Below are 27,181 nucleotides of genomic sequence, written 5' to 3'. Positions count from 1 at the left end.
TCTGGGGATTGTCCTCTCAAACCTGCTCGGGTCTCTGCGCCGTCGTCCAAGAATGGCCGCTGCTGCAGCAGGAATAAACAAGCAGGGCGCCGTAGCGACGATGGAGCCCTGTATCCGACACGGGAGAGGAGCTAATGGGAGCACGGTTAAGGTTGTAATGTTGTCACTGCAATCTTAGATCCAACTACATGTCGATCGGTGGTGTTTGGCTATTTTGTTATGTTGAGCGAATGACCGACATCAGGCTTGCCTCTGACGCTTTTGATTTTGGGCGAACGCTGCTGCGTTGGCGTCGTTGGCAGGAGGATGTCAGAGCTTTATTTTATAGATCGGACCAGAGTCATGTGTAAACACTGTTTCACAAGACGATCTCTTTTTTTTAGCGCTGCATTATAAACTTAGACTGGTGCACGTTGACATGGCTGGTATTTGTGCCCGCATCATGCTAGCAGATGAGCTGGCTGGTCTTCCGTCGGTAGTTGGCGTCAGTGCTAGCTGTGGTTCACTGCTGCAGCTCCTCTGTGAGGGAGCCCAGCTCAGAGTGTGATCGTGTCAGAAGATGCTTTTCGTACTGCTTTCAATGTATTCACTTAAAGATCACTGAAAGTAGAAATCAGAAGTGTTATCCAGCTGTAACGCTACAGGTCAAGATGACTGCATCCGACTAGTTATTGTTCTGTCTGAGACCTTATAGAGCATCTCTCTGCAGTAACCCAGAAGCATCTGTACCCTCCTGTGAGCGGGTGCTTTAATACTGGTATTGGTTTATTTGCAGGTGCTGGAATGTGGTGTTTGTGAGGATGTCTTCTCTCTCCAGGGGGACAAGGTCCCTCGTCTTCTGCTCTGCGGCCACACGGTGTGCCATGACTGTCTAACCCGGTTGCCCCTCCATGGCAGAGCGGTCCGCTGCCCCTTTGACAGGCAGGTCACTGAGCTGGGTGAGTGATGTCATCACGCTTTCCAGCATCGTGTATATAGCGGACACTATATGTGTAATACCTGCTATATAAATCGTTGTAAGTGAAATTCAGTGGCTGAATCCTGAGACTGATCGTTCTTCTAAAAACAAGAGCATAAAAGAGCTTTCAAAACCAACTAAGAACCTTAGAACAACATCCTGTGATCTGCACATTTCTCTTTATTTGACTTCATGCAAGCCCCATTAAAAAAAGAGACTTTTACCCAGAAGTTGTGAAAAATTGAAGTTGTCTTTATTACAGAAGACATTATTCTTGCTGCAGAAATCCATCATCCAGTTGAGGCTAAGGGTGTTTTTGAGGGCATGGAGCTCTACAGTGCTTGCATTATTTGCCTTTCAAAGTGAGTTTGCTTTCTTCACATTTGCTTAGGGGACTCTGGAGTTTGGGGTCTAAAGAAAAACTTTGCTCTGCTTGAACTCTTGGAGAGACTCCAGAATGGAGCGACTAACCAGTCAGGAATGGCAGAGGACGCCTTGAAAGGCATGGGAGAAGTAAGGCAGCTATGATTTTACTGATAAGAGATGTGTCACCTTCACACCTTCTGCATGCTTTATCCTCAATCCATCTTTTTATAAACTAGTGTATAATTCGCTGCGACGAGGATGAGAGCCACACAGCCTCCATGTACTGTACCGTGTGTGCCACCCACCTGTGTGGCGAGTGCTCTCAGCTCACCCACTCCACTCGCACACTGGCCAAACACCGGCGGGTGCCACTGGCCGATAAGCCCCACGAGAAGACCTTGTGCCCTCAGCATCAGGTCCATGCCATCGAGTTTGTCTGCCTGGAGGAAGCTTGTCAGTCCGGGCCCCTCATGTGCTGTGTATGTAAGGAGTACGGCAAGCACCAGGGCCATAAGGTAGCTGGAAAACTTGTTCCCATATTAGATATAGTCACTGAAAAAGATATGGTTATATATATATTATATTGCCCTATTTTCCCTAACAGCATGCTGTTCTTGAGACTGAAGCCAATCAGATTCGTGCATCCATTCTGGACATGGCCCACTGTATCCGAACCTTCACAGAGGAGGTGTCTGAGTACTCGAGGAAGTTGGTGGGCATCGTGCAGCAGATAGAAGGTGGCGAGCAGATAGTTGAGGATGGAGTAGGCATGGCACACACTGAACATGTAAGACAAAGGGCTTCTTAATAAAACACGAATGATCATGCTTCTGTTTTGGCTCTTAGATCTTTCCCATGTGTGCTTCAGGTCCCCGGCACAGCAGAGAGCGCCCGCTCCTGCGTCCGAGCTTACTTTGCAGATCTGCACGAGACCCTGTGTCGGCAGGAGGAGATGGCGCTGAGCGTGGTGGACGCCCATGTAAGGGAGAGGCTCATCTGGCTGAGGCAGCAGCAGGAGGATATGACCATCCTGCTGTCTCAGGTGTCCACCGCCTGCCTGCACTGTGAGAAAACACTTCAGCAGGTAGGAGATGTGAGGAGTACTGGTGAGTTTAGGAACTTGTTTCTTTCTTTTCCTCACCCCAATTAAGATCAAAGCTGTGGTGATTTTGGGGAAATGCTTGCGTAATGCCGTTAAAGGTGTGATGTGCGTTGCTTCTTTTGTCTTTTAGGACGACTGCAGAGTTGTTCTGGCAAAGCAGGAGATCAACTGTTTGCTGGAGACGCTTCAGAAGCAGCAACACCAGTTCACTGAGCTGGCAGATCACATTCAGCTGGATGCCGGCATCCCAGTCACCTTCACTAAGGTACACGCTGTCGCTGCTCATAGAAATTTGCTTCTGTAAACCAAATGTTTCACAAAAAATGGAAAGGCCTTGGGTTTTCCTATAAATGTAGTAATGACACTGAAAATGTCTTTTCAGGACAACAGGGTCCACATTGGTCCAAAGATGGAGATCCGCGTAGTGACTCTGGGGCTCGATGGCGCTGGAAAAACCACCATCCTATTCAAGCTGAAACAAGACGAGTTCATGCAGCCCATCCCAACCATTGGTAAATGCACTTGCAGTTTAATGGTTCACAGAGTCACTTTAGAGTCAGGATAATACAAGTCTTTCTTTTTTTTTTTATATTAGCCTATATAAAGCTTGCTTTTGATCTTTGTTCAAGGTTTCAATGTGGAGACGGTTGAATATAAGAACCTAAAATTCACCATCTGGGATGTGGGTGGGAAGCACAAGCTCAGACCCCTCTGGAAACACTATTATCTAAACACTCAAGGTATGTTTTGTGCTTTCTGTGCTTTGGATATTTATAGCATGTTCTTGGATTTAACTAGTACTTTTGTGTGACTTGGACCACTGACAGGTGAAGTGAATAACTTGGAGCATCTAGTTAAATGCACAGTTTAGCTGGGAAATCTTGGCTTTGTGTGTATTTCACTTTAACGCTCACAGACGGTATATAAAAGACAAATGTAGTCACGGTGCCCATTGGGTCCAGTTTTAAGGCAGAAGTGAGGTCCAGCAGAGAGCTGATTGCAGGTGGTGTGGATACCCAAGTTTGTGAGGCGATGTAGGATTTTTAAAGTCATTCAATACTGTATTTGCATCTGCTGAAAACCTCTGGGAGTTTTCATCTTGGTAACACTGACTTTAATAGCAAGGTCAGTGGTCAACTTTCAGAAAATAGCATATGATTTTCAAACATCCATTTATCCATCTGCTAGGTGTCTAAAGGTTTAGCACTGGTGACCACCAGTATTTTTTGAATGAAGCTCTGGAGATAGTGGATATACTTGACAAAAGATGTTGAAGATGGAGCTGTCAGCAGGGGGTATATAGGAAGTTCACAGAGAACACTCATAGATGTAGTGAAAGATGACAGGGTTAAAGTGACAGAGGAGGATGCTAGGGTAGGGTGACATGGCAGATGATCCCCTGTGGCAACCCCTAAAGGGAGTAGCCAATAGGAGCTCTCTACAGATTGACTCAATTTCATAGGCAGGCTCAAGGGTGTGGTGCCAGTGAGAGGTCAAATGCACTGTGATGTAAGGAAACACCAGCAAATGGAAAAAAAAAAACTGTCCAAAAACACACAACTGAAATGAAAATAAACACAACAAAATATCTTTACGGCGACAATAATGTGACTGAACAGCTGCAGAAGTGACAGAAACCAAAACATGTGTAGGGTTGAAACGAAACACATGTAAAAGAAGGGGAAGATTCATCAGTGATTTGAGGGAGAAAATGTTGCATTGTAGTGTTTGTTACAATCACATAACTCGCATAATACTCTCGATACATGTTTGCTATTAGCCGTCACTTTCGCAGCAGTTCCATCACATTATCGTCTCCCCAAAAACACTTCCTTTTAGTTTTGTGATTTAAAGAAAAAAGTTAATTCTTTTATTGATTGATTTTTGGTGTGAGCTTTGCACAATTTGTTTCTATTTCCATTGTGTCTTATTGAAATTATGTTTTGTGAGCTTTTGTAGCGTTTTTCTCGTTGCTTGTGTTTTGTAAGTTCCAGTTTGTTTGACCTCTTAGGGCCAACGTAAAAGTGGCTATTTGAGTTACTTCAGTTTTTTGAAGCTCTGAGTTTGCTTCATTTTTCAGCCCTATAAACTGCTGCTTTGTGCCAGCTGCTTAAACATTTTTTAACAATTCCTCCTGCCACGGTCTAAAAACTGTTCCGGTATGGCTCCGGGCATACAACAAAGAGCATAAGGCACTGACCGAGAATCCAAACTCCCCAGATCCCTATCCAATCAAAGGTCTGTGGAACAAGCCTGATCCATGGTGGCCCCATCTCCCCACCCAAAAGATCCTAGCTAATGTCCCAGTGCATGATTCCACAGACACTGGGACTGTATCTGACTGTTCAGAGCTGTATTAGTGTGTGATTTTACTGTTTCCCTCGATCAGTGTTTCTGAGAAACATTTGATCCCTATCATGTCACTAAAGCATTGCAGGTTCGAAGGAAAAATCATTGTTGTTCATGAGTAAATATACCTTTGCTTGCCAGACAAGCTTTTTGACTCTGTGCATTAAAAAAAAAAAAGAGTAATTGATTGGCTTTTTTTGTCATCTTTTTTGCAGCCATCTACTTCTAACCCACAGTACTGTGTAAAGTGATGGAATCATTAATGTTGTTACACTGTATCCTCTGCAGACCTGAAATATCTCCGGGAAATGTCAAGGCAATCCATCAGATAGTTGACATTTATGGTACAGACTGAACCATAAATGTCAACCTCTTTTGTGGTGTGAGCGGAAAAGTCAGAGGATCACCAAAGTCAGCCGGTTTCATCCTTCGGGATCCATGCATATCAAACCAAAAAAAAAGAACGGCTGACAGTGGCCACTGATGGGTTAAGGGAAATCACGGCACACCACAGAGTGATTGGTCAGACAACAGACCACAATAGTCTAGAGGTACTAGTAAAAGAGAGATTTTTTTATTTCAAATTCCTGGCGGGGTGTAAAGAGATGTCTTTGTTGCACCTTCAATCTGTGTGTGGTTTCAGCACAGGGAGGGAATTAAACAAAGTTAGAAAAATATACCAAAATAAACCCATCGGTTACATTGGCTAAATGAGAAACAGGTTAATTTACAGCCTCACTAAACTGTGAGGCCACACAGCGTGGTTCTGGCTAACAGCAAAGCAAACCCTCATTTATCTTGCAAAATGTAACATATTCCAGCTATCATGAGTTTATTAACTTTAAAGTGTAGGCATGTGAAAGGCTTGTCGTTTACTTTAAAATAAATTGAGGACAATACAAGCACACTGGCTGAAGTACATCAAGCATGGGTTCTGTTCAGAAGGAAGAATGCCAGACACATTCACTTGGTCTTAACATAATCTACAAATAACCTTTGATTTATATATTAGAGAGCTCCACATTTTTTGTCTTGAACTCTACTGAAGTAGCTTTGTGCTTGACTCACAGTTTAAAATAATCCTTATTTTATGAGATGCGGTGATGGGCCTCAGGAAGTTTTAGCTGTTTTCCTTTAAGCAGGCTTTATTGTGATCAGCTGCCCCTCAGGAACAAGATTTACCCCTCACCCACCTGCATAGCATGTGGCCATTTTTCAAACCTTTGTGGATATTATGTTTTTACTTGATTTGTTTTTGTTTTACATTGGTTGCTTTCCATTTTTCATTTTAGGTTTTACCTTTTTGGGCTTTTAGTACATAGGACAGTAAAGACAGGAAAATGAGCCCTTACAGGTTGGCTAAATGATGCCCATGTCAGGCGGGGTCCCTGTATAATAGGCTGACTTGGTGCCAGATGTGATTAAAAAAACATAGAAGCACAGAAGCCTGTAGACAACTGTGCTGTTAGGTGCTAAGCTAAACTGTCCACAAATTCAAGTGAACAGCTCTGTCACCAGGCGCTTTGTTGCCAACATTTCAGTTGTTCACTAGCATACAAACAGTTGCATTACTGTCCTGTTGCTGGTGTTTAGTAGCAATACTTTCACCCTGGGAAGTAGCAATAGTTTCCCAGAGAGTTTGTAGTGCGGAGATCTGGTGGAAGTGTATTCCAAAGTCTTACGGGTAGGTTCTGTGTCCCATGGTAGTCGGGTGAGCAGGTATAACAGACAAAAGAGAAAATGAAAACGAGCAGAGTGGACAAAAGGGTGAATACGTATGGAAAAGATCAGATAAATATGGAAGAGCGAGGTTATGAAGGGCTTCGAAAGTAAGAAGGAGGATCTTAAAATTGATTTGTAGGTGAACTGGAAGCCAATGGAGCTGTTTAAGAACTGTTGTTATATGTTCAGTGGATCTAATTCTGGATACAATACGAACAGCTGAATTTTGAATTAACTGCAGTTTATGGAGAGATTTATGAGGTAGACCATAGAGAAGATTATAATAATATAAACAAGATGTGACAAGAGCATTGATAAGTATGGCGGTAAAGTGGTGCTGTTTGGAGAAAGTGAGGGATGCCCAGGCTTATTGCATGTTTGGGCCGTCTTGACATCCACTCATGAGTGTATCCACTGTGTGGCTTTTCCATGCAAACTACTCCACTGCAGGCTAGCTTGCCAGGCTAACCTGTTGGGCAGCAACCCTTTGCTGTGTGAGGCTGCTACAGCACAAGGAGAAATTGTGATGCGCAATGATTTGGCCACAATGCTGTGCAGAGACAGACCCTCAGCCCATCGCTACTGCTTTCCCGTTGCTGGAGGTCCACGGAGTATGTGAGGGTTTCCCCCCTGCTGATGTCACCCTGGGAGGTGATGCTAATGAAGTCTGAACTTTTAGCTCATAGGAAATATTTGAATTTATTTTTGTCACATTTATACGAGCATCACCCTTCACAGCATTTGTATGATGGAAGAAAGGGAAAGGCATCATAGGTCTGCTTTAACAGAAAACCAGATGTAGACAGAAGCCGCAATCTAACTGTTCTGAACTGAGCCTACTATGGCTGCACTGGGGAGAAAGCACCTACTGCTCTTAACAGAAGAGGGGTGGTGTCAGCCTTTTAGTGCTACATGTACAAAACGTTGTACCCATAGCCATAGTTGTTGTCAGTCTTGATGAGAAAGGTGTACAGACCACTATTGGTAAATCTCTTTCTTTCAACTCTCATATTTGTGCAGCGGTGGTGTTTGTGATTGACAGCTGCCACCGGGACAGACTCATGGAGGCCCACAGTGAGCTGGCCAAACTGCTGACAGAGAAGGAGCTGCGAGATGCCTTGCTGCTCATCTTTGCAAATAAACAGGTAGTGTAAAAAAAAAAAAAAAAGACACGTAATCTTGATTAAGCTCAGATGCCAGGTTGCATCACCTGTCCACTTTACAGGACGTTCCCGGCGCTGTGTCTGTGGAGGAGATGACGGAGCTGCTAAGTCTGCACAAGCTGTGCTGTGGGAGGAGCTGGCACATTCAGGGCTGTGACGCCCGCAGCGGGATGGGCCTCCACGAGGGGCTGGATTGGCTCTCCAGACAGCTGGTAGCTGCCGGCGTCCTGGACGTCGCCTAAATGCCGCCTCCCTCCACATGCGGACTCTTTTCACTCTCCCCCCCAACCCCCTGAAATCTGAACACAAACCCCCAGCCTCTGAGCCTGGTTCATCAGTTCTCCAAAAACGTTTTAACATGAGCTTCACTACAAGGCTGCAGCTTTAAACCCGACTTCTCCACCTTTCCATCTCTGAGCACCATTGTCGGCAAAGAAAACAAAAGACGTATATATCTTCTCTAGCTTCGTAATATGGGAACTACAAATATGTCTTCAAGCCTGCCCTTCCTGCAACTCCCGACCTCTGAGAAATAGTCACTGGACCTAAATCCTGAGTTGAGACTACGTCCTCCCATCCTGCTTTATGCCTTCATGTGGCTTACACACTTCATTTTTTCTTCATAGTTTAGGTGATGAGCTGTTTATCTGGCATTTATAGCTTTTGAACTTAGGTCCAGTTAAATGTTAGACATGCTCCTTGTGCCCTGACAAAGTGAACTGTGTCTGTTTTTTCTACCCCACATGTTAACTCACCATAACCCTCCAAATATGTGACCTTGAACTGAACTAAATGCACACCGGTCCATGTTGTGATGATAGTATCATTTATGTATGCTTTTTAGTGCGCTTCAAATCGTCCTGACTGTTGACTTTAGTCCCCTTTCAGTTTATTCCAGTACACTTGCAGGTTAAGTGAGATGGAACAGAAACATTGTTATGGTGTAAAGGGGACCTCTTATGCACACTTTCAGTTCCATAATTTTAGTCTTGGATTAAATTTGGAGTAGCTTTGCATGATTCTCAAATCAGAATACTACATAGTCATCTTATACTGGGGCTTTGGTGACAGTCTGCCCCACCACTTGGACTTTGCTCCAAAGTAAGGTTTCAAAAAGCTTTTTATTCCCCCATGGAAGTTCTAGTTATTCCACTTCCTTCCATAGATTTCAATTCAGGATTCTTTGGCTGCCACACGTCTGCAACAAGCTGTTTTCTTCTGATTCACACCCTTACACATTACACAACTGTATGCCTGCCATGACCATATTAGGATATCCTCTCACGCTGGCATAATAAAGAGCCAAACTTATTATAATGTCACCAATAACATACAAATAGCAGAAAGGAAGGAAAAGCATAATAGGTCTACTTTAAATGAACACAGTGGCTTCAAGCAGTCTAACGTTCAGATTTTGCCTGGTCATCTACCGTAAGCAATAGCAGCTGATTTTTTTCTTTGGATCTTTGTGTGCAAAGTCTTTTGTTTTGTTTTTAAGAGTGTGAACATATTTAAAAGCCACAGCTGGTAAGGTTTGATTTGAATGTAGTGTTTTCTGTTACTAAGCAACTGTTTACTGAGCTCACTGATGAGCGGGACGAGCAGACTTTACTTTGATACAAGCTGTTGTGGGTTAAAAAAAAAGAAAATCAGAGTTTTTAAATGCACCGACTCTGCCTCCGTTTTGTTGAGCGTACTGCACGCAGAATTTGTCGACTGCACTCGTCTGCCGCCTCGCTCCAGAGTTTCCATTTGAAAGCAAATGAACCACCTGCTGTTTCTTAAGTAGACTATGAGTGTTAAGCTCAGTGCGAAAGGAAAAAAAAAAGGTGTGAAAATATTCCTCTATCCTACACAAGTTTTTTTTATGTTTTCGTTTTTCTGGAGTGCTTTTAAGATGGTACACCGGTAATCAGCCTTCAGTAATTCTGTAATGTGAAAGTAGTGAAACGTTAAACCTAACACTTACACTTGTCTTGTTATTGAGGAACCATCATTTAAGTTTGATCTTTATTCATTGCTATGTAATGTTAACTATTTGTACTTATGTATAAAAATATTTAAACAACTACAAAAAGAAAAATGCACGTGTGAAAAGCCTTGACGCATAGTTTGCGACATCATTTCAATTTGTTTTGGGTTTTTTTGGAAACGTAGAAGCACAAAGTGCATTGAAACCTTTGTTACCAGTGGACTTGAATATGGCTTTTGTAAATTATACATAATGTGATGCTCTATAATAAATTTATTCGACTGGTAAAGTGACTGATGGTTAAAAAACACCTCAAGATGAACATTCAAAGCACTTCTTACTAGAAATATTATTCACACAGTCACACAGCACTTGTCTATCATTTTCTCTCTCTCTCTCTCTCACACACACACACACACACACACACACACACGCACACACGCACACACGCATCGGGGCAACTCAGGGTTCAGCATCTTGCCCGATGATACTTTGACATGTAAACTGGAGACACTCTTATAACAACATTTGGTCTTCTTTAATAAATCGCTGTACATTACATGACAAAGGCATACAATTACTTTATGGTGATGTTAATAATGCTGATGTCTTCATATGGCTTGTCAGTCTTCGGGTTGACTTTGGCATTGGAGATCCTCTGGACTGCCTCCATGCCTTTAGTGCACCTCCCAAACACAGTGTGTTTGTTGTCAAGCCAGGGCTGCAGAAAAACAGAAGCACATAAAGAAATTTAAAAAAAAAAATCACACATATGTTGATCTTATAAGCACTTGTTGTCCATTGCTGACCGAGGTCATTATCCTTAACTAAATAAAAAGCATTTTAGTTAAATAAAAGGCAAAAAGCAAGACATTTGAAAAACACAACTAAGTTAAACGAGGGTGGTGCAGAGGTTAGCACCGTCAAATCGAGAGGGCTTGGATTCAGCATCTGGGTGGAGCCTTCTTGTATGCTGTTTGCACACTCTCTCCGGGTACTCTGGCTTCATCCCACAGTCCAAAAATATGTATGTCTTACCTAACAGTACTGCCATCCTTGTTTACACCTTGGTTACTCTAACTCTCTTTTCTGTCTTCCTCTAATGTCCATACAACTTCAACCACTGCTTGCATCATCACCAAAACTCCATTGGTCACACCACAGCCGTCCTTCAGCAGCTCCACCAACTTCTGGTAGATTTGATTACAAGATTTTGCTCCTCGCATTTAAGGAGATTCACAACCTCACTCCACAGTACCTCTCTGAGCTGCTGCCATTTGCACTCTCAGGTCTTCTTTCTATTTCAGAGTCCTTCCTTCCCATTTAAATACCATATAGAGCCTTCAACTGTTAAGCAGCTAAGAAAATGCATGGATGGATAGAACTAACCCCAAACTAACCAAATTTAAGTCTTAGTCAGATCAAATCTGTCAACACAACCTGCAAAATGAGGCTTTGGTGCACATTTATCGAGACTTAGGTGGATTCTTTGTTTCTGCATTAAACCAATGCTGAAACTATGTTATAAGTGCAAACCTTCTCAAGCATACACCAGTAACTACTCAATAACCTGCCCTGCTCTTCTGACAACTGTAGCTACATGTGGTTTGGTTCAGCCTGCAATGTCATTGTTTACTCCTATTCATGTCTGGTAAATATTTTCTCCCCATACTTTTAAATTGACTGGAAGAGATTTGCTAACTAGAGTTTTGGCACCAAAACTGCAAAGCAAGACAGGTATAAATGCTGATTACCCATTATGTGTAGTAAGCTCTGCATAGAGTCAACACAGAATCTTTATCCTGAGAAAAAATCCCCCATATAACAACAAAAAGACTCAAACTAACAATTCATAAAAAGTCAATTGAAAACTATATATAAAAAACAAACAAACTCAAAATTAAAAAAAGAGAACTAATATAGTTTTGTTTTATCTCAAACTTCACCCCCCATTTAGAATAATTTGCGTATTAAACCGTGAGTCTGGCTCATGTAGTGATGTTGTGGATTTTGAAAACTTTGGTAAATGTGATGCACCAGCTTCCGTTACACTCTGAGTGCCTGACAGTATTCGTGTTTACTGTTGCCATGTTACACAGAAACAGAATGAAACCCAACACTGTGCTTGGTCATTTACATGTAACGTTACAAGATTGCTGACACTGATGCTGTTCCAGGAGCGACACCAGACTTTGCTGAATCCTGCATTTTCTGCTGCATTGCAAACGGTGTGTTAATATAAATTAAAAATGACTTCATCTGTAGTTATGGTGAAAGGAAAGTGCACAGGAATTTTTAAGGTTTTACATATCAAGATGTAATAAAACATATCTAGGTGTTATGAGCACTTCGGTAAATACAACCTTTCAACATTTCAAGCAGGTTGAGGTGTGGACTTTGGGTGGTCCATGGAAACACCTTGATTCTTTTCTTTTTAGTCATTCTGTAGTAGGTTTGCCACTGTGCTTGGGATCATTTGCCTGTTGCACAACCCACTTTCACTTTAGCTGTCAGACAGATGGCTTCACATTTGACTCTAGAATAACTTTGGTTTACACAGAAGTTTCACAGTCAAGTGAATGGCTGAAAGATGCCCAGGTCTAACCATCACCTCACCAATTACATGTTTAGGAGCTGATGTGAGCGGTTTGCGCTGCCATGCCATTTGGTTTCACCAAACCTGACACATTATGACCATAAGTCCTGAGATTTGTTAAATGAATATGAGACAGTGTCATATTTTGTTCTTCGTCTGCGGTTGTTTTGAGCTAATTTACCCAATTACCTAAATTCTTTTTATTATGACCTGTTAAATAAAAATCTTAGAGCCAATAAAGGGTGTACTTTATATAATCTTCTTTTTACCATAATTCTAATTATAAGTTTGAAATGGTAATATCACCATCTTACATGTAGCTGTCATACTTTTTCAGAAAAGTAAATTGACATCTTATTCACACGATGATAAAATACACGTCTGAAAGTGGTTTTAGTTGGGCTACTTACAGTGGGTACCACGGTGATAAAAAACTGTGAGCCATTGGTGCCCGGGCCTCCGTTTGCCATGCTAAGTGTGTATGGGCGGTCGTGTCTCAGCGTGGCGTGGAACTCGTCTTCAAACTCCCCTCCCCAGATGCTCTCTCCTCCCATGCCTGTTCCTGTGGGGTCTCCAGTCTGAATCATGAAGCCCTGTCAACGACAAAGAGAAAAACACTCAGAGCCAGAATCCCACAGTTGATCGCCAAGCTTCATAAAGAAAAAGGACAACGTACCTTGATCACTCTGTGGAATATGTGGCCATTGTAGTATCCATTCCTGCTGTGGACGCAGAAGTTCTCCACAGTTTTGGGGCATCTAAAACCAAAGAGAGGAAAAGTTCTGTTCCTGTCTTCTAAAGTGAAAGGAGGAGCCAAAAGCATTCACACTGAGGACTTACTCCACAGGGAAAAGCTTGATGTGGATGTCTCCCATAGTGGTGTGGATGATGGCACTGTCAGACACTCTCTTGGGGCCCTCGGCCTGCGTGGCGGCCATCACCTCTTCTTTTGAGGGCTTCTCGTTAAAGATGTCTCTGTCTGAATCGGCGCTCTTGGTATCCTCTGGTTCTCTCTTCGAAAACTTCAAAAAGAGACGACAAAAAACTTATAGTAAGATAGGAAAAAATGCAGCGCTGTCACTTTGAAATGAATGCCTTTCTGTCTCACCAAGTAAAAGCGGTTCTTCTTAAAAGCACTACAGAAGATGGTTGGGTCAGGCTCTACGTTCTGTAAGGCAGGGTTGTCAGAAGCTTTCATCTCCACAGTGGGTGCCACTTGCATGGCCTTTGCAACACCTTGGAACAAACTCAGCTGAACCACACGGATGTTCTCCAGCTTCCCAAGGATCCGCACACATCTAGAAAACAAGAAACACAGGGCTCGAGAGTTATATGTCTATATAACTCTGTATGTGACGTTATCACATTTGACTTCATTAGTTTGTATACTACAATTAAAATACTCATTTACATCTCTTAAACATTATTTTATTACGAAACACAACTGTGATTCAGTCTCCACCTTCATTTGTGAGCATACCTGTTGGTTTCCACATTGATGACCTTGATGCCCAGCATGGTCCCATACAGAACAAAGTGGCCAGTCTCATCAAAGATGATGTTTGCCAGCCGAATACCATCCACCTTCTCTAGTTCTCTCTCCACAGCCATCCGCCTCCCAAACTCCATGTCAGGAAGCTGCTGTCTCATCTGCTGCAGCTCTGTGAACATCTAACACACATATAGCAGCTGTGATTGGCGTGCAAAATTCATAACGCTAGCAATGATCCAGGCTGAAAGGGGAATGGCAGGTTACCGTTAATGATTCATCAAACACTCGCATTAGTTTTCCTGTTAGGAATCGGAAGATCCTGACTTTCCTATCAGAAGCGATGGTGGCCATCTTCTTCCCATCGGGGGAAAAGGCAAGGCTGGTGGGATAGGTTTTGTGTTTTGCAAATTCATACAAGTCAGTGTCCGTTTTGTATTCCCAATCCACATGTTTGGGGAACTTGAATTCATTTGGAAGGCCTGTCCAGTACTCCAGCATTCCCGCTTTGTCAGCAGACACAATGACTCGAAACTTGGGATTCAGGCGGATTTGGGAAAGCGGTGCGGAGTGCATTTTGTCAAAGACATGGAGGGGGTCGTTGCCTCCCCTGCCATCATAGATGAAGATTTTCCCTGTGGACTTTTCTGAGCAGGCTACTGTGCAGATGGCATCTCCAGGATTATAGATCCACTCAGACTGGCCTGGATGAAAGCTACATATAGACAGATCACAGTAGAGAAACCAATCAAATTAAAGGAGAACTTGCACTCCAAATCTATCAGCAGTAAAAACATTATTGTGTCTGGCCAGAAAATCTTCATTTAGACTCACCCCAACTTCAGCATATTGATCATGTCAAAATTGACCACGTCAAATACTTTCATGGCCTGATCATCACCAACGGAACAGAAAAGGGCCCCTTCCGCACTGACCGCAATGCTTTCGATCACACCTGGGCAAAAAGCAAGAACAGTGTTTATACACATCCTTTTCACTCATTAAAGACATGTTATATTATAAGATACAATGCACCAGGTCTCCATAACCTCCTCTCAGTCCAGTGCCACTAAGAATGTTAAAAAGAAGTTATCACAAATTAAGTTCATACCGAGATGACTTCGAAAGTGTTTGACAAACTCTATCCCCTCGTCCTCCTTCTTCTTCCAAAATTTGACATGGCCATCCTGGCTGGCAGTGAGGATGAAGTCTGACCTGAAACAGCACAAAGTTATGGTGTTATTTCAGCTTCAGCCCACTTTTCCCATCCACATCCCATCTACTGATGGAGTTAGACAATCTTTATCTGAAGTAAAGAGAAAATAAAAAAATCAGGATTGCGAATATGGATGCATCAAAGTTTCTCTTTGTTTGCCTGTTTTGTTTTTGGGGGGGGGGGGGGGGTTGTCATTCAATTTATGCCAGGGAAACAGATAATAATACAATAATACACTTTCAGGCTAAAAGTGATAAGACCCAACAGATAAATGTTAGCCATTACTGATAAAATGTCATCTTACAAGCTCACAGGTCAACAGCAAACAACACAGCTTATATCAGCTGATGGAACTTCATTGTTATTACAGATACAGCACTCAGTGGCTTTTCAAACAAACAATGAACAGACACAACCAACTAATAACATGTAATACAGCCTGCAAGGTTCCTCTATAAACAGAAGGCTGCAGGAAATTGGCATGCCTTGTCACTGGAATGACAGAAAATACATCAATAATAATTATTAAAACGGCTGCCCACTCTTAAATGAAAGAATTACTAAATTCTGGTGCTTCGTTTAGATTTCCCAGGTGATGGTATCATACACGTCACCATTTTAGGTCGACTTTCACGTTGGTACAAGCATGAATGCTAACACTGGATCAGCACAAAGAAAATCCTGGAATATGAAGTATGCTGGCAATACTAATAATTGATAGTTTAGGCATTTTAACATTGCATCGCTTTTATTAAGGCGGTTTAATAAGCTGGATGTAAGCGAGTAGTGCTGTAAAGTGGAAACGCTTCCTCACGTATAAAGGAACGTTTCCTTGTAGCTGCTGACTTACTTTGTACAAACTAAGTGTGTGATGACGTCCCTGTGCATATAGCTCCGTTCATACATTGCAGCCGACGGGAGGTTGTCCAGATAGACACGCTCGTACTCGAGTACTGAGAGAAACAAATACACACAGAAGTTAACGGACGGCGTTTGGCGCTTTATTAGCAGTGATTAGAGAGCAGTCGCAAAAAGCTGCCAGTGTGCCGAATGAACAGCCAGAATCCCACCTTTCCTTTTCTTTGCCTTTGTGGCTTCGCTTGGCATGGGTCCAACCCACTCGGCATCTTCTTCGTCCCCGTCTCCATCATGATCATCATCTACTTTGCGCTTCAGTTCCACATTCTTTTCAGTAGCCGCCATTGCCATGATCGCCCGTGTGGTCCTTCCGTAAATACGGTACTTCCGTTCAGCGCCTAAATCTCTGATTTCTTTGTGCAGTTGTTTTTGTCTCAAGTCTAAGTTGCTAAAATTCTACAATTATTAATTATAAACAACATCTTATGTGTCTCACTTTTCTCAAGAATGCATAATTATTAGGATTAATGAGATTACGCTGTAATTACACGGAACGTGTTGTTTCCAGAGGGGCTGTTGTGATAGCGCACTAGGAGCGATCCAAAAATCTGTTTCTCGGGGTGAAGTACCGAGCTAGTTTTGGATTGTTTTGTCATCAACACTCTCGGAGTTTGATTCACGTGCGAATAAAAGGTTTTTATATATTTTATGGAAACAGAAAAAAACAAATTAAGTGACGTTCTTTGAAAAAGACTGAACAGAAAATCAATAATTAAACCGAAACCCCCTATGTTCTCGGAAGTAAACAATCAACTCATGTATCGCCAATATGGCTGTAAAGAGTGAAATGTGAAGTGTATCACATTTAAAGTTACCTACTGTAACAAACTTTACTATTTGTATTTTCGAGGAACCCAAAGTTCAGATCGTGTGAGAATATATTTTTATTCTGCTAACAAAACACAGAAACGTAGCGACAGGATGAGCAACATTTACATTCAAGAGCCACCAACAAATGGGAAGGTAAGCGCCAGTTTACAATTTGAACTTCAGTTTTTTCGTGCATAATGTTGCGGATTTGTAGGCACCATTAGCTAGCCACTCCTAACACTGTTTAGCTCCGAATGTATAATTTCGTGGTCTTTTCGCAGGTCCTGTTAAAGACAACAGCAGGTGATATTGACATTGAGTTGTGGTCCAAGGAGGCTCCTAAAGCATGCAGGAACTTCGTGCAGCTGTGCATGGAAGGTAAGAATTCACCAAGGAAGTGCAGAAACCACTGGAGAACAACGTCAAATTCAGTTTGCGCTAAATTAGGCCGAATTATTCCAGGCGTGCCCTTAAAATATATTGGTTTGGTAAAACTAGCCTCTTTAAGCATTAGGCCATGATGTGTGTAAGTGTCATATTTTTATCTTATTTTGAAGATTATTGATGGACTAAATGTGAATAAATGTTGAGTCTTAGCCATCGTTACTTATATAATTCTTGTAAGCAGAGAAATGGCTGTTATGAGTGTACATAAGACTTTATTTAATCCCAGAAACTATATTCAGATGAGCACTGTCTTTATTTAAATGTCCTTGTTGGCTCAGATTTCTTGAGGGAACTGTTGTTGCCTTATTGTTTATTTAGTATACAGTATGTCTTGATCTTCTAGGTTATTATGATGGTACAGTGTTCCACAGAGTGGTGCCTGATTTCATCGTTCAGGGGGGAGATCCTACTGGGACAGGGGCAGGCGGAGAGTCCATCTATGGCCGACCATTCAAGGTGAGGCTGCTTTTCTTCTCATTTTATTTTTAATTCTGAAGTGGATTTCTAATTCCTATGAGCAGGTGACACTAAAATACGATGTCTTCTAAACTTTCTTTCGCCTTTCAGGATGAGTTTCACTCTAGGTTGCGCTTCAATCGGAGGGGTTTGGTTGCCATGGCAAATGCAGGGCCACATGACAATGGCAGTCAGTTTTTTCTCACCTTGGGACGTGCAGATGAACTCAACAATAAACATACCATATTTGGCAAGGTAAATCTGTAAGAACGTGATGACTTATTCTCTATCTGTATTCATGATTGAATGCTGTCTTCAATGAATATATGAATATACCAAGATGAGTGGCGTTTTCCCCAGGCAGGATGTGCTAAGAGTGTGCCTGACCATTTCTATTTTCTGCAATCCCCACTCCAGGTCACTGGAGACACCGTGTATAACATGCTCAGATTAGCAGAAGTTGAGTGTGATGGTGAGGAAAGACCTCTGAATCCTCACAAGATCAAATCTGCTGAGGTATTTTAGTTCATTCTATTTTACCTGCTCAGCAATATGTTTATCTAGCTTCTGTAATTTAAGCTTTTCTTTTTGTCTGTCCTAGGTGTTACATTCTCCATTTGATGACATCATACCTCGTGAAATAAAGAAACTCAAAAAGGAAAAGGATAAAGAAGAGACAAAGAAATCACAGTCAAAAGCCACAAAGTGAGTGCTCGGTCTTCATCTGTCTTTCTGATTGAAACAAGATCAAGACTGTACCCAGGAGCACCTGCATTTTTGTACATAAGGGAATATATTATGCTTATTTCCATATCTATATATAGATATATATTTTCTTGCACTTTACTAGAGTAGCTTTGCATGATTCACAGTGTAAAATATTACTCATTTGTCTTATACTGAGTCTTATACTGGACCTTGGTCTATGGTTCATCATTTATGTAAAAAAGGTTGAACCTTTAAGGTAACCCATTCTATATGCCAATGTTTTTAGTTACCCCCAGTGTTGTTGCTCCTTTAGCTTATCACCTGCCAGAAGACTACAGAGGTCATAGACCACAAAGTTATTCTGAAGTGAAATCAAGTGTTTACAAACAGTGAAAGTGTCCACTATAGCTGCTGTTTATGCTTCTCATACACCGATCAGGCATAACACTGAAAGTGGTCACACTGATTATCATCATGGTACATGTTAGTAGGTGAGATATGTTAGGCAGAAAATTAACTTTTTCCCCCCAATTGATGTTAGAAGCAGGAAAAATATGCAGTGGTCAGTGTCATTGGCGGCCTGGCTTATAAGGCTTATTGAGGCGCGAGTGATGGCTGGCCCGTGTTTCAATCCAACAGTTGAGATACCGTAGCTCAAACTGCCAAAAATGTATTGCTGTTTCTGATAGAATCACAATACACTGTACAGTTGTGTATGCATAGGCACAGACCAGTCAGCATGCCCATGCTGACCCCTGTCCACCACAGAAAGCACCAAGCAGTAGTACTGAACTACAGAGGAATGGAAGAAGGTGGCCTGGTCTGATGAATTACGTGGATGTGCATCGTTTACCTGCATTACACCTACAATCAGGCCTGTTTCATTTTTCAAAAATGGTGTGAGGACAAGAAGCACAACAGTGAGTTTTAAGTGTTGACTTGGCATCCAAATTCTATTTAGAGGATCTGTTGCTAGCATCATGGTGCCAGATACCATAGCACACCTTCAGCAGTCTTGTCGAGTCAGGGACTGACCGACACAATATTAGGCAGGTGGCCATAATGCCTGATTGGTGTATGTGCTGTTATCCCTGATCTTTGGTGTTTTGTGTATATGTTGGTGTTAAAATGTTAGAAAACAATATATTCACATAGATTGCTTAGGTCAGTATGAAACCTCTGCTTTTGGTCTCTTGGCTCCTAGGGATTTATTGTACCTGTGCTAACATCATTATTATTATTATTATTTGAAACTTTGGCTCTGGTTTATACACTATATGGACAAAAGTGTCTGGCTACTTACACGCTACATCTACAGGAGCTGATCGGCCATTGAAACCCATGCCACGAAGCCAGTAGCACGTCATAATTGTGCTGATGTGAGGCTGAGAACTCTGTAGTTTCTAGGTCAGCAGAGCATTGATGATTACATGCATTGTGCCTCAGCATCTCAGTAACTTTATATGGTCTGCCACGCTGTGATTGAGTTGCTGTGGTTCCTAAAGCCTTCCTCTTTGGAATAATGCCACTTACAATTGATCATGGAATATCTTGGATGGAAGAAATTTCACAAACGAACTTGCTGATCCTAATTCAGGTCTATGCTCCGTGTCATGAAGCTTTTTAGAGCGACCATTCTTTCACATATGTTGTGAAGGCAGACTGCATGGCTTACATACACCTGTGGCAATGTGACTTAAAACACCTGAATGCAAAGATTGGCAGGTCCAGTATATTTGGCCTCTCTTTGAAGAACCTGAATGATAGCCTGAACTAGAGGTAAAAAGTTTAATAGGTCCTCTTTAAACTCATTACTGTTTGCTACATGTTTAATTTATTTTTAGTGCCAATAATGTTATTGATAAAGATTTATAACAATATGTTATTTCCCTGCAATTACCCATGTTGGTGTGTTTTGTAGGAATTTCAGTCTTTTATCATTTGGAGAGGAAGCTGAAGAAGATGAGGAGATGGTGAACCAAGTCAGCCAGGTACTGGATCATAAAACCATTATATGTGGGCACCTCTGACATTTACTCTTGTGCCACTCACACATCATAACTAGGTGTATATTAGAAATATTAAAAAATTTCAAAAAGTACATAGACAACTGTTGTCTGGGCATTTTTCTTTTCTTTTTTTAAATAGACATTCAAGGGAAAAAGCAAAAGCAGCCATGACCTTTTGAAAGATGATCCCAGACTGAGCTCTGTTCCAGCAGTTGATAAGTAATTCATTAATAGTTATAAAACTATTTTAATTTCCTTTTTAAATTTGAATTATTAAAAAGTCTGAACCTATGTTTGCTCTGCTCACAGGGGTAAGAAGAAAAAAGCATCTGCATCTGGTGATGCAGCTTTGGTAAGTCTTTTAGATTTTCCTCCATTTGCACTCAGAGGCGAAGTATCAGCGTTAAGTGTTTGATGTGTTTCTCCAGTCAGGTGACGAGGCTGATGATGATGTTGAGGACGACATGGACACAGATGAGGAATATGACTCGGAGAAGAAAGAGAAGATCAGAGAGCTCATAAGTAAAAAGCTAAAGAAGGAAAAGGGTGGAGAGAAAGTGGCAGAGCCCATTGAAGAGGAGCAAGAAAAAAAGATGAGCCGCAGGTATGTTTTTTTTTTTTTTTTTCTTGGTTGTTTGTTTGGTTTTTTTGCAACCCTGCTGCAAATAAATTAAACTGAACTACTAAAAAAATTTAAAACGTAGCTACTGCATAATGATCTCTCTGAAATTATGTATTTTGAAAAATTTTACCACTAAAAACTGTTGTGTGTAGTTAAAATTACATGGCTGCTAAAAACAAAAAAATAGTATTTCATAGGGCTGCTCAATTAATCGAATTTTAATCACGATTAGGATCTGGGCTTTCAACGATCATTAAAAATGACTGAGCCGATTATTAGCCCCTCCCTCATTTATCCGCGACACCTTATAAACCGGTCCTGGCGCAAAAAAGGTTGGAGACCGCTGATTAAGAGGACCCGAGGGAAGCTCGGAAAGCTAAGCAGAAGTTATTTGGAGAGGAGAGTGACTGCTGTTGGTTGAAAAGAGAGGTAAAAAAAACTTCAGTGGTGTTGCACACTATTTTATATTATTTTTTTAAAGTCATTGTTAACCCTTTAAAGCCGGTCAGAGCAGCACGCTCCGTTTTGTGTAACTATTTTTAAATCCCTGTAGAACCTGAACCGTGTAAGCTAGCGCAATAATTTGTTTTGCATATGAAACCGGAGGAGTTGTACTTACATCTTATGCCATCAGCTTGTCCTCGGTCACGGTTTCCTTCCACATAAAGCTTTGCAAAAATTGCATAAAAAGCGCTTGCAGGAACAAAAACATAATATTCCAGAAACACGCTTTGCCGATCCGATCAGCTGTTCGTAACACTTCCCACAGTGAAACAGACGTCAGCGCGAACTATCGCATGTCCGCCATTTCCTGGCCGAAACCGGAAGTGACGTCATTTTCGCGGAAAATGTAGTTTTTTTACTTGTAGGCCTTAAAAGCCTATACTGGTCATGTTTGACTTTTCTGAATAGTTTCTGGGATGCTTAGAACTCAAATTGCACTGCTGGAAATAGTTTATTTTGATGCACCTGCTGTTTTCTTTGCAAATTTGCATCATAGGATTGTTTTTTGTTTTTCCTGCAGTATATAAAAATTGGTGTATCTCCAAAATAAAACTATGAAGACACTCAAAATAAATTTCCTGTGGTGGGAAACTATTTTTTGCAACTTTTTTGTATTTAAAGTTTTGAGGGATAAACCTCTTAAATTTCTCCAAGTAGAAATATATGTAAAAAAAACAAAAACGATTTTCAATTTTTTTGTAGTTTATTGCACTTTTTTGCAATTAATGTAGTTACTATGGACTTAATGCATACATATTATTAAAATATGGGCTATAACAGTTGTATAGCAACTTGAAATGCTCCCACAAATGGCACTACAACATGTAAAAACAAAATAATATAAGCTCTGGCGGACTTGGTTCTATAGTAGGTCTTAAAGGGTTAAATAAATATCGTCAAATAATCGAGATCTCAATTTCAGTGAAAATAATCGTGATTATCATTTTTGCCATAATCGAGCAGCCCTAGTATTTCATAGTTTTTTCAGTAGCGTCTTATGGTTGTTGTTGAACTTGTAATGTGGTGTGACATCCTGCTGGGGGAGCTATTGGACCATGTAATATATAGATGATGCTAAACCTTACCTATTGCTGATTGTTATTGTAACTTTTATTTTTCTGACAAGGAAAATATTTAGTAAGTCCAAGAGACAAAATGTTACTTTTCAATGTTTATAGCTGCATATTTTTTTCTTTTTTCAATTAGGTAATTGTTAGTCTGAGATTCCTAAAGACATAGCAGTGCAACACAATGATAAACAACAATTTGAAACCCACAAATTTCATTCAGATGTGATGAATAAAAGCACCAAATTTCAGTTTATGAGAAGCAGGAAATGGTAAACCTTTAGCATCTTTACTAGAAAAATGTCATTGTTTTAGCTCCACCTTGACCTAATCTTGAAATTTCATGACAACAAGAACAAATTCAAGAGAGATGAGAAGGATTTGTATAATATTTTAACAGCTCAGTGGCCTAGACACAGTAGAAACAATCATTAGCTCGTATTAATTAGTGCCTCTCTGCAGCAGCAAATCCTCTTGAACAGTCATGCTACAGTTTCTCTGATGCAGTCGTGGTTGGATTGCTGGAGGACTTTGTTGTACAAATTAATGTATATTTAACAATTTAGATTTGGTGTTACTTGTTCGTGAGCTATTTTAGATCCTCTTTAGTGCCACCCTTACAGCCACTTTGATGCTGACTTGCTCACCATACTGGAAAGAAGGTTTCCAGACTGAGGCACTTGAGGCATGTAGGGAGGAGTGGTTCATACCTTGGCGTCACTATTTGAAACTTTAGTCATGTTTAATTTGAGCACCCACCATTGTAACTATATATGTCACAGAAGATAAGAAAATGCATAATAGATACCCCTTTTTAAGTCATTAGTAGCAAAACATTTATCTTTAACAGGCATATATTAACTGGATTTATTTAAAATATTCCTCAGATGTATTTAAGCATTCTAATGTGAGAGATTTCTAACCTGAAATAGATGGAGAACCTTAATCTTTATTCGATCTTTAGATAAAAGTGAGCCCAATTAGTTATGAAAAAAAGTAATAGGGCCAACTTGGTTCTTTTTATTCATGTGTAGTGATTTATCCAGTTTCAAAAGCTGGATCCAGAGAATATTTGAAGCTTTGGCTTGAAATGAGTTAAATTACAAATACGTTATCACAATACATTTTTACAGGACCCTGTGTAGTCTTACAAAATAGTTAGTACACCCGATCATAGCTTTAGCAGCATTCACTGGAAATAATTGTTTTGTGTTTGACCCTATCAATCTCTCACATCGCTGTGGAGGAATTTTGGCCCACTCTTCTCAACATTGCTTCAGTTCATTGAGGTTTGCAAACATTCGTTTATGCACGTTTTTCTTAAGATCCAGTCACAGCATTTCAAACAGATTGAGGTCTGGGCTTTGCTGGGCCATTGCAACACCTTGATTCTTTTCTCTTTTTTTTTTTTTTTCAGCCATTCTGTTGTAGATTTGCGGCTGTGATGGGGATCACTGTCCCGTCGCATGACCCAGTTTCAGCAAAGCTTTAGCTGTCGACAGATGGCCTCGCGTTTGACATTAGAGTATGTTAGTATACAGAGGAGTTTATGGTTTACTCAGTGATTGTTAGGTGCCCAAATCCTCTAGCTGCAAAACAAGTATATATCATCAGGCCTCCCCCATCCTGCTTGACAGTTGGTGTGAGGTGTTTGCGCTGATATGCTGTGCTTGTTTTTTGACTAAAATAATCTCCACTTTGACCTTGTCTGTCCGAAGAACATTGCTCCAGAAGTCTTTTTGTTGTTGTTGTCGTTTTGTTTTTTTAACCACAGTCTATATAAAAGACAAGCACAGCCTCCTCTGTAGTTTATCTTCATTGTAATCTCTTTCTTGATCTTCCAGTGTCAGGAGTGACCATATTTAGACAAGAGCTTCAGTGGGCTGCCCACTAGGAGCTGTTGTGACCTGAGGGTTGTTTTGGCCAGCAGGAGTAGAAAACAGTATTCTTGAACGATGCGCAGCTCTCTTATACTCACCTATAAGCTTTTCCACAGTGTCCATGGGAGCAGGTGTGGACCACAAACAAATAGAGGCAAACGTGCTTTCTCTCTTTCTCAAGAAGGCACACTATGTCTGCTTGTCTCTTCCTATGCATAATGTTAAATCACCTCTCAACCACCTTTCCTCTCAAAAAGGAGAGGTGGTTGTGGACCAAAAAAATATGATGGAACAAAAAACAATGCAGTTAAATACTTAAAACAATAAGTATCAGTCCTGAACCAGTTGTTATACATTAAATGTCAATAAATCTGTGTGTGAAGTTTTTTGATAGTTTTATTTGATGCGTGAATGCAAAGGTATTCATTTCAGTGTTTGAGCGAATTCAGGATCTTTTTGTGTTTTAAAAGTGTGACTCTTTGTTTGCATTTGTCTTCGAGGGTTTTTCGAGGGTGGGTCACTCTGACTGGTTAATGCTAAATGTTTGGATTTTTAATCTGGATAACTTTCATTCCACATTAACATAGTGAATACATGTCATGGAGTATGGCTATATCCTGGTAGTGGAATTGTATAATTCCATTTGTTTACAAAAGGCACCATAAATATTTCCAAACGTCCACTTTAGTGGCTTCAGTTTGCAGAGTCCTAACACAAAGCTGACAGCTGTAGGATACAGCTGTGTGTCTGTCAGAACATTTGCAGCCCTAACTAGAAGCATCAATGAAGTTCACACACGAGATATAAAGAAGAATCATCCTCATACAGTTTTTATGAAGCGAGAGAAACTGAAGCTATGGAAAAACTGCTCCTATTTAGGGAATACTCTATGGATTTTTGTTGGAAATTTGAAGTTGGGTGATTCACAAGACAGACATAAAAAGAATGGTCTAAATCAAAGTAGCAGAGACTGAAGAATCTTCCTGCTCCTATGCTGTTAGATATAACCTGGAAGCCATACATTTTAGACATCCTGCTTGAAGAACTATGATGGAAGTTTGAAGTTCTTATTAAGAAACCAAGACTAATATCATGCACCCTGATTTCATGAGTAGCAGTGGATGAACTTAAGAAAGTTCCTGCTCACAGCCATTTTGATTCTTTACATTTGCCGTGGAAAACTTTGAGGTCAGAATTCAGAAATTTCAGACCATAAAGTCCTAGTCGATAGTATCTGAAAAGCTCCAAACAAACCACTAGATCCTCCTTTTCCCATGATACAGCTAACTTCACATTTAAACTTTGAACACAAGCCCAAACTTAGAATACCCAATATTGTATAACTGATAAGTGTTTTTCACTTGTTACGAAACTCTCTTCAGAGCCAAAGAGACATTAAACAACTGATTTCAAAGCCTCCTTGTGACAAGTACACTAAACTTGCAGTGGCTCTTCAAGTAAAATTGTCTACTAGAAGTCCTTATCTCCAGTTCTCCTACTTTTTCCCCAACATGATTTATTTAGTTCTCACCTAATGAAGTGGAGTCTAACCTGTTTTTTTTACATTACCTCCAGCTCTGTCAATACACACCCACTTACTTTGATACATTCTCACAAACACATGCACGCACACACACCAAAGCTCGCACGTCTCCGTTGTTTCTCACTGGACCAACATCAGGACTCTGCTCTTTGAAGCAGGAAAATTGGCATTCAACACGAATTGCTTACTTAGCAGTAAACAGCACGTCTGTCCAAGCCAGCCGTATGAGCGCAATGGAGGTGAGAGTGATGGTGTGTGTGATAATATTTGGATGAAAATGACCTGTGGAGAATGGAGAGAGTGATTTAACAGTTATCTCTCCACAATATCCTCTTCACAGGTAGCTCTCAGCGCACATAATCAACATACCCCTCTCTCATTAGTGCTAATAGGATAAAGAGTGGGCCCCCAGTCAGTGTGTGTGTGTGTGTGTGTGTGTGTGTGTCTGTGTGTGTCTGTGTGTGTTGTGTGTGTGTGTGTGTGTGTGTGTGTGTGTGTGTGTGTGTTGTGTCTGTGTGTGTTGTGTGTGTGTGTGTGTGTCTTGGTGTTGTGTGTGTTGTGTGTGTGCCCTGACTGACAGCCAGCCCAATGCAGGCAGACTGCAGTATATTAAACACAAGCGCAGATTGTTTTGCTACAAGAACTGTAACCCAACACAGTGGTTTGTCTTGGCAGGGAATCAAAGAGCAGGCTGGTAGGTACAGTGTTAGTACAGGACAAAGGGGGCATTGTTGCAGGGTGAGCTTGCTCTCCCACCGTTGCTTTGCTTTGGGCTTTCAGCTACTTTGTCCGCAAGGAAGAACACCAACTGCTATCTAGTCACCTGGGAAAAAGGAGGCAGGATGTTAACAGCAGTCACTAATCTCTATTCTGTCTGATGGCCTTCACTGCTGCATGACTTCTGCTATTTGGTCTTTCATTTAATTCCTTTGTAGTTGCTATGTGTGTGAGTATGTGAGAGAGAGATATACAGGTTTGTAGTGACTTACGGAGTAAATTTTACAAAGCTCCCCCTATTGCTGAGAAAACCATGAAATTAGGAGCGTGCATGAATCCAAAATAGTTTTGACTTGATGTAAAAACTGTCTTAAGTTGCCTTCCAGGAGCCAGATGATATTCCACTGCAATATTCCGTCATTGCAAAATGCTTGGACTTGTTCATATTCAGCATTCAGCTTCCAAATAATAGTTTACCTCTGAATACAACTTTAAAACTAAGGATACAATTGATCAAAACACATTCATTTCTCTCAGAGTTTGCCTCAACTTGTTGTGTAGTCGATG

The 27,181-nt window shown here is 41.0% G+C and overlaps 3 protein-coding genes across 3 annotated transcripts in view; 2 read left to right on the top strand and 1 right to left on the bottom strand.

Moving 5' to 3' along the window:
• Positions 1–7: 7 nt before the first annotated feature.
• Positions 8–9,477, top strand: trim23 (tripartite motif containing 23). The gene is made up of 11 exons (XM_005945700.2): positions 8–151; positions 776–938; positions 1,350–1,471; positions 1,561–1,839; positions 1,929–2,111; positions 2,193–2,408; positions 2,557–2,691; positions 2,809–2,938; positions 3,056–3,166; positions 7,518–7,642; positions 7,723–9,477. The coding sequence occupies exons 1-11, from the start codon at positions 53–55 to the stop codon at positions 7,900–7,902; spliced, it is 1,743 nt and encodes a 580-aa protein (XP_005945762.2). The 5' UTR covers positions 8–52; the 3' UTR covers positions 7,903–9,477.
• A 671-nt stretch (positions 9,478–10,148) lies between these two features.
• Positions 10,149–16,182, bottom strand: ppwd1 (peptidylprolyl isomerase domain and WD repeat containing 1). The gene is made up of 11 exons (XM_005945702.3): positions 16,004–16,182; positions 15,784–15,886; positions 14,829–14,932; positions 14,552–14,672; positions 13,985–14,432; positions 13,709–13,899; positions 13,337–13,526; positions 13,069–13,250; positions 12,905–12,986; positions 12,639–12,821; positions 10,149–10,353 (listed from the first exon to the last, which is right to left on the bottom strand). Exons 1-11 carry the CDS (start codon positions 16,140–16,142, stop codon positions 10,210–10,212), a joined length of 1,887 nt encoding a protein of 628 aa, XP_005945764.1. The 5' UTR covers positions 16,143–16,182; the 3' UTR covers positions 10,149–10,209.
• A 397-nt stretch (positions 16,183–16,579) lies between these two features.
• The window catches only part of cwc27 (CWC27 spliceosome associated cyclophilin), a 32,208-nt gene continuing 21,606 nt past the window's right edge, over positions 16,580–27,181 (top strand). The window contains exons 1-10 of the mRNA XM_014341164.2: positions 16,580–16,814; positions 16,943–17,039; positions 17,452–17,564; positions 17,676–17,819; positions 17,982–18,080; positions 18,166–18,269; positions 20,194–20,263; positions 20,421–20,500; positions 20,591–20,633; positions 20,710–20,885. Of these exons, the coding sequence (XP_014196650.1) occupies positions 16,773–16,814; positions 16,943–17,039; positions 17,452–17,564; positions 17,676–17,819; positions 17,982–18,080; positions 18,166–18,269; positions 20,194–20,263; positions 20,421–20,500; positions 20,591–20,633; positions 20,710–20,885 (968 nt within the window). The 5' untranslated portion in view covers positions 16,580–16,772. The remainder of the gene's footprint in view (positions 16,815–16,942; positions 17,040–17,451; positions 17,565–17,675; positions 17,820–17,981; positions 18,081–18,165; positions 18,270–20,193; positions 20,264–20,420; positions 20,501–20,590; positions 20,634–20,709; positions 20,886–27,181) is intronic.

The sequence above is a fragment of the Haplochromis burtoni genome, unplaced genomic scaffold (assembly GCF_018398535.1).
Source record: "Haplochromis burtoni strain Fernald_Lab_line unplaced genomic scaffold, NCSU_Asbu1 Contig_426, whole genome shotgun sequence".
In the NCBI taxonomy this organism is placed as follows: Eukaryota; Metazoa; Chordata; class Actinopteri; order Cichliformes; family Cichlidae; genus Haplochromis; species Haplochromis burtoni.
Note: the sequence above shows the minus strand (reverse complement) of the source record. Positions and strands in the feature narration are given on the sequence as shown.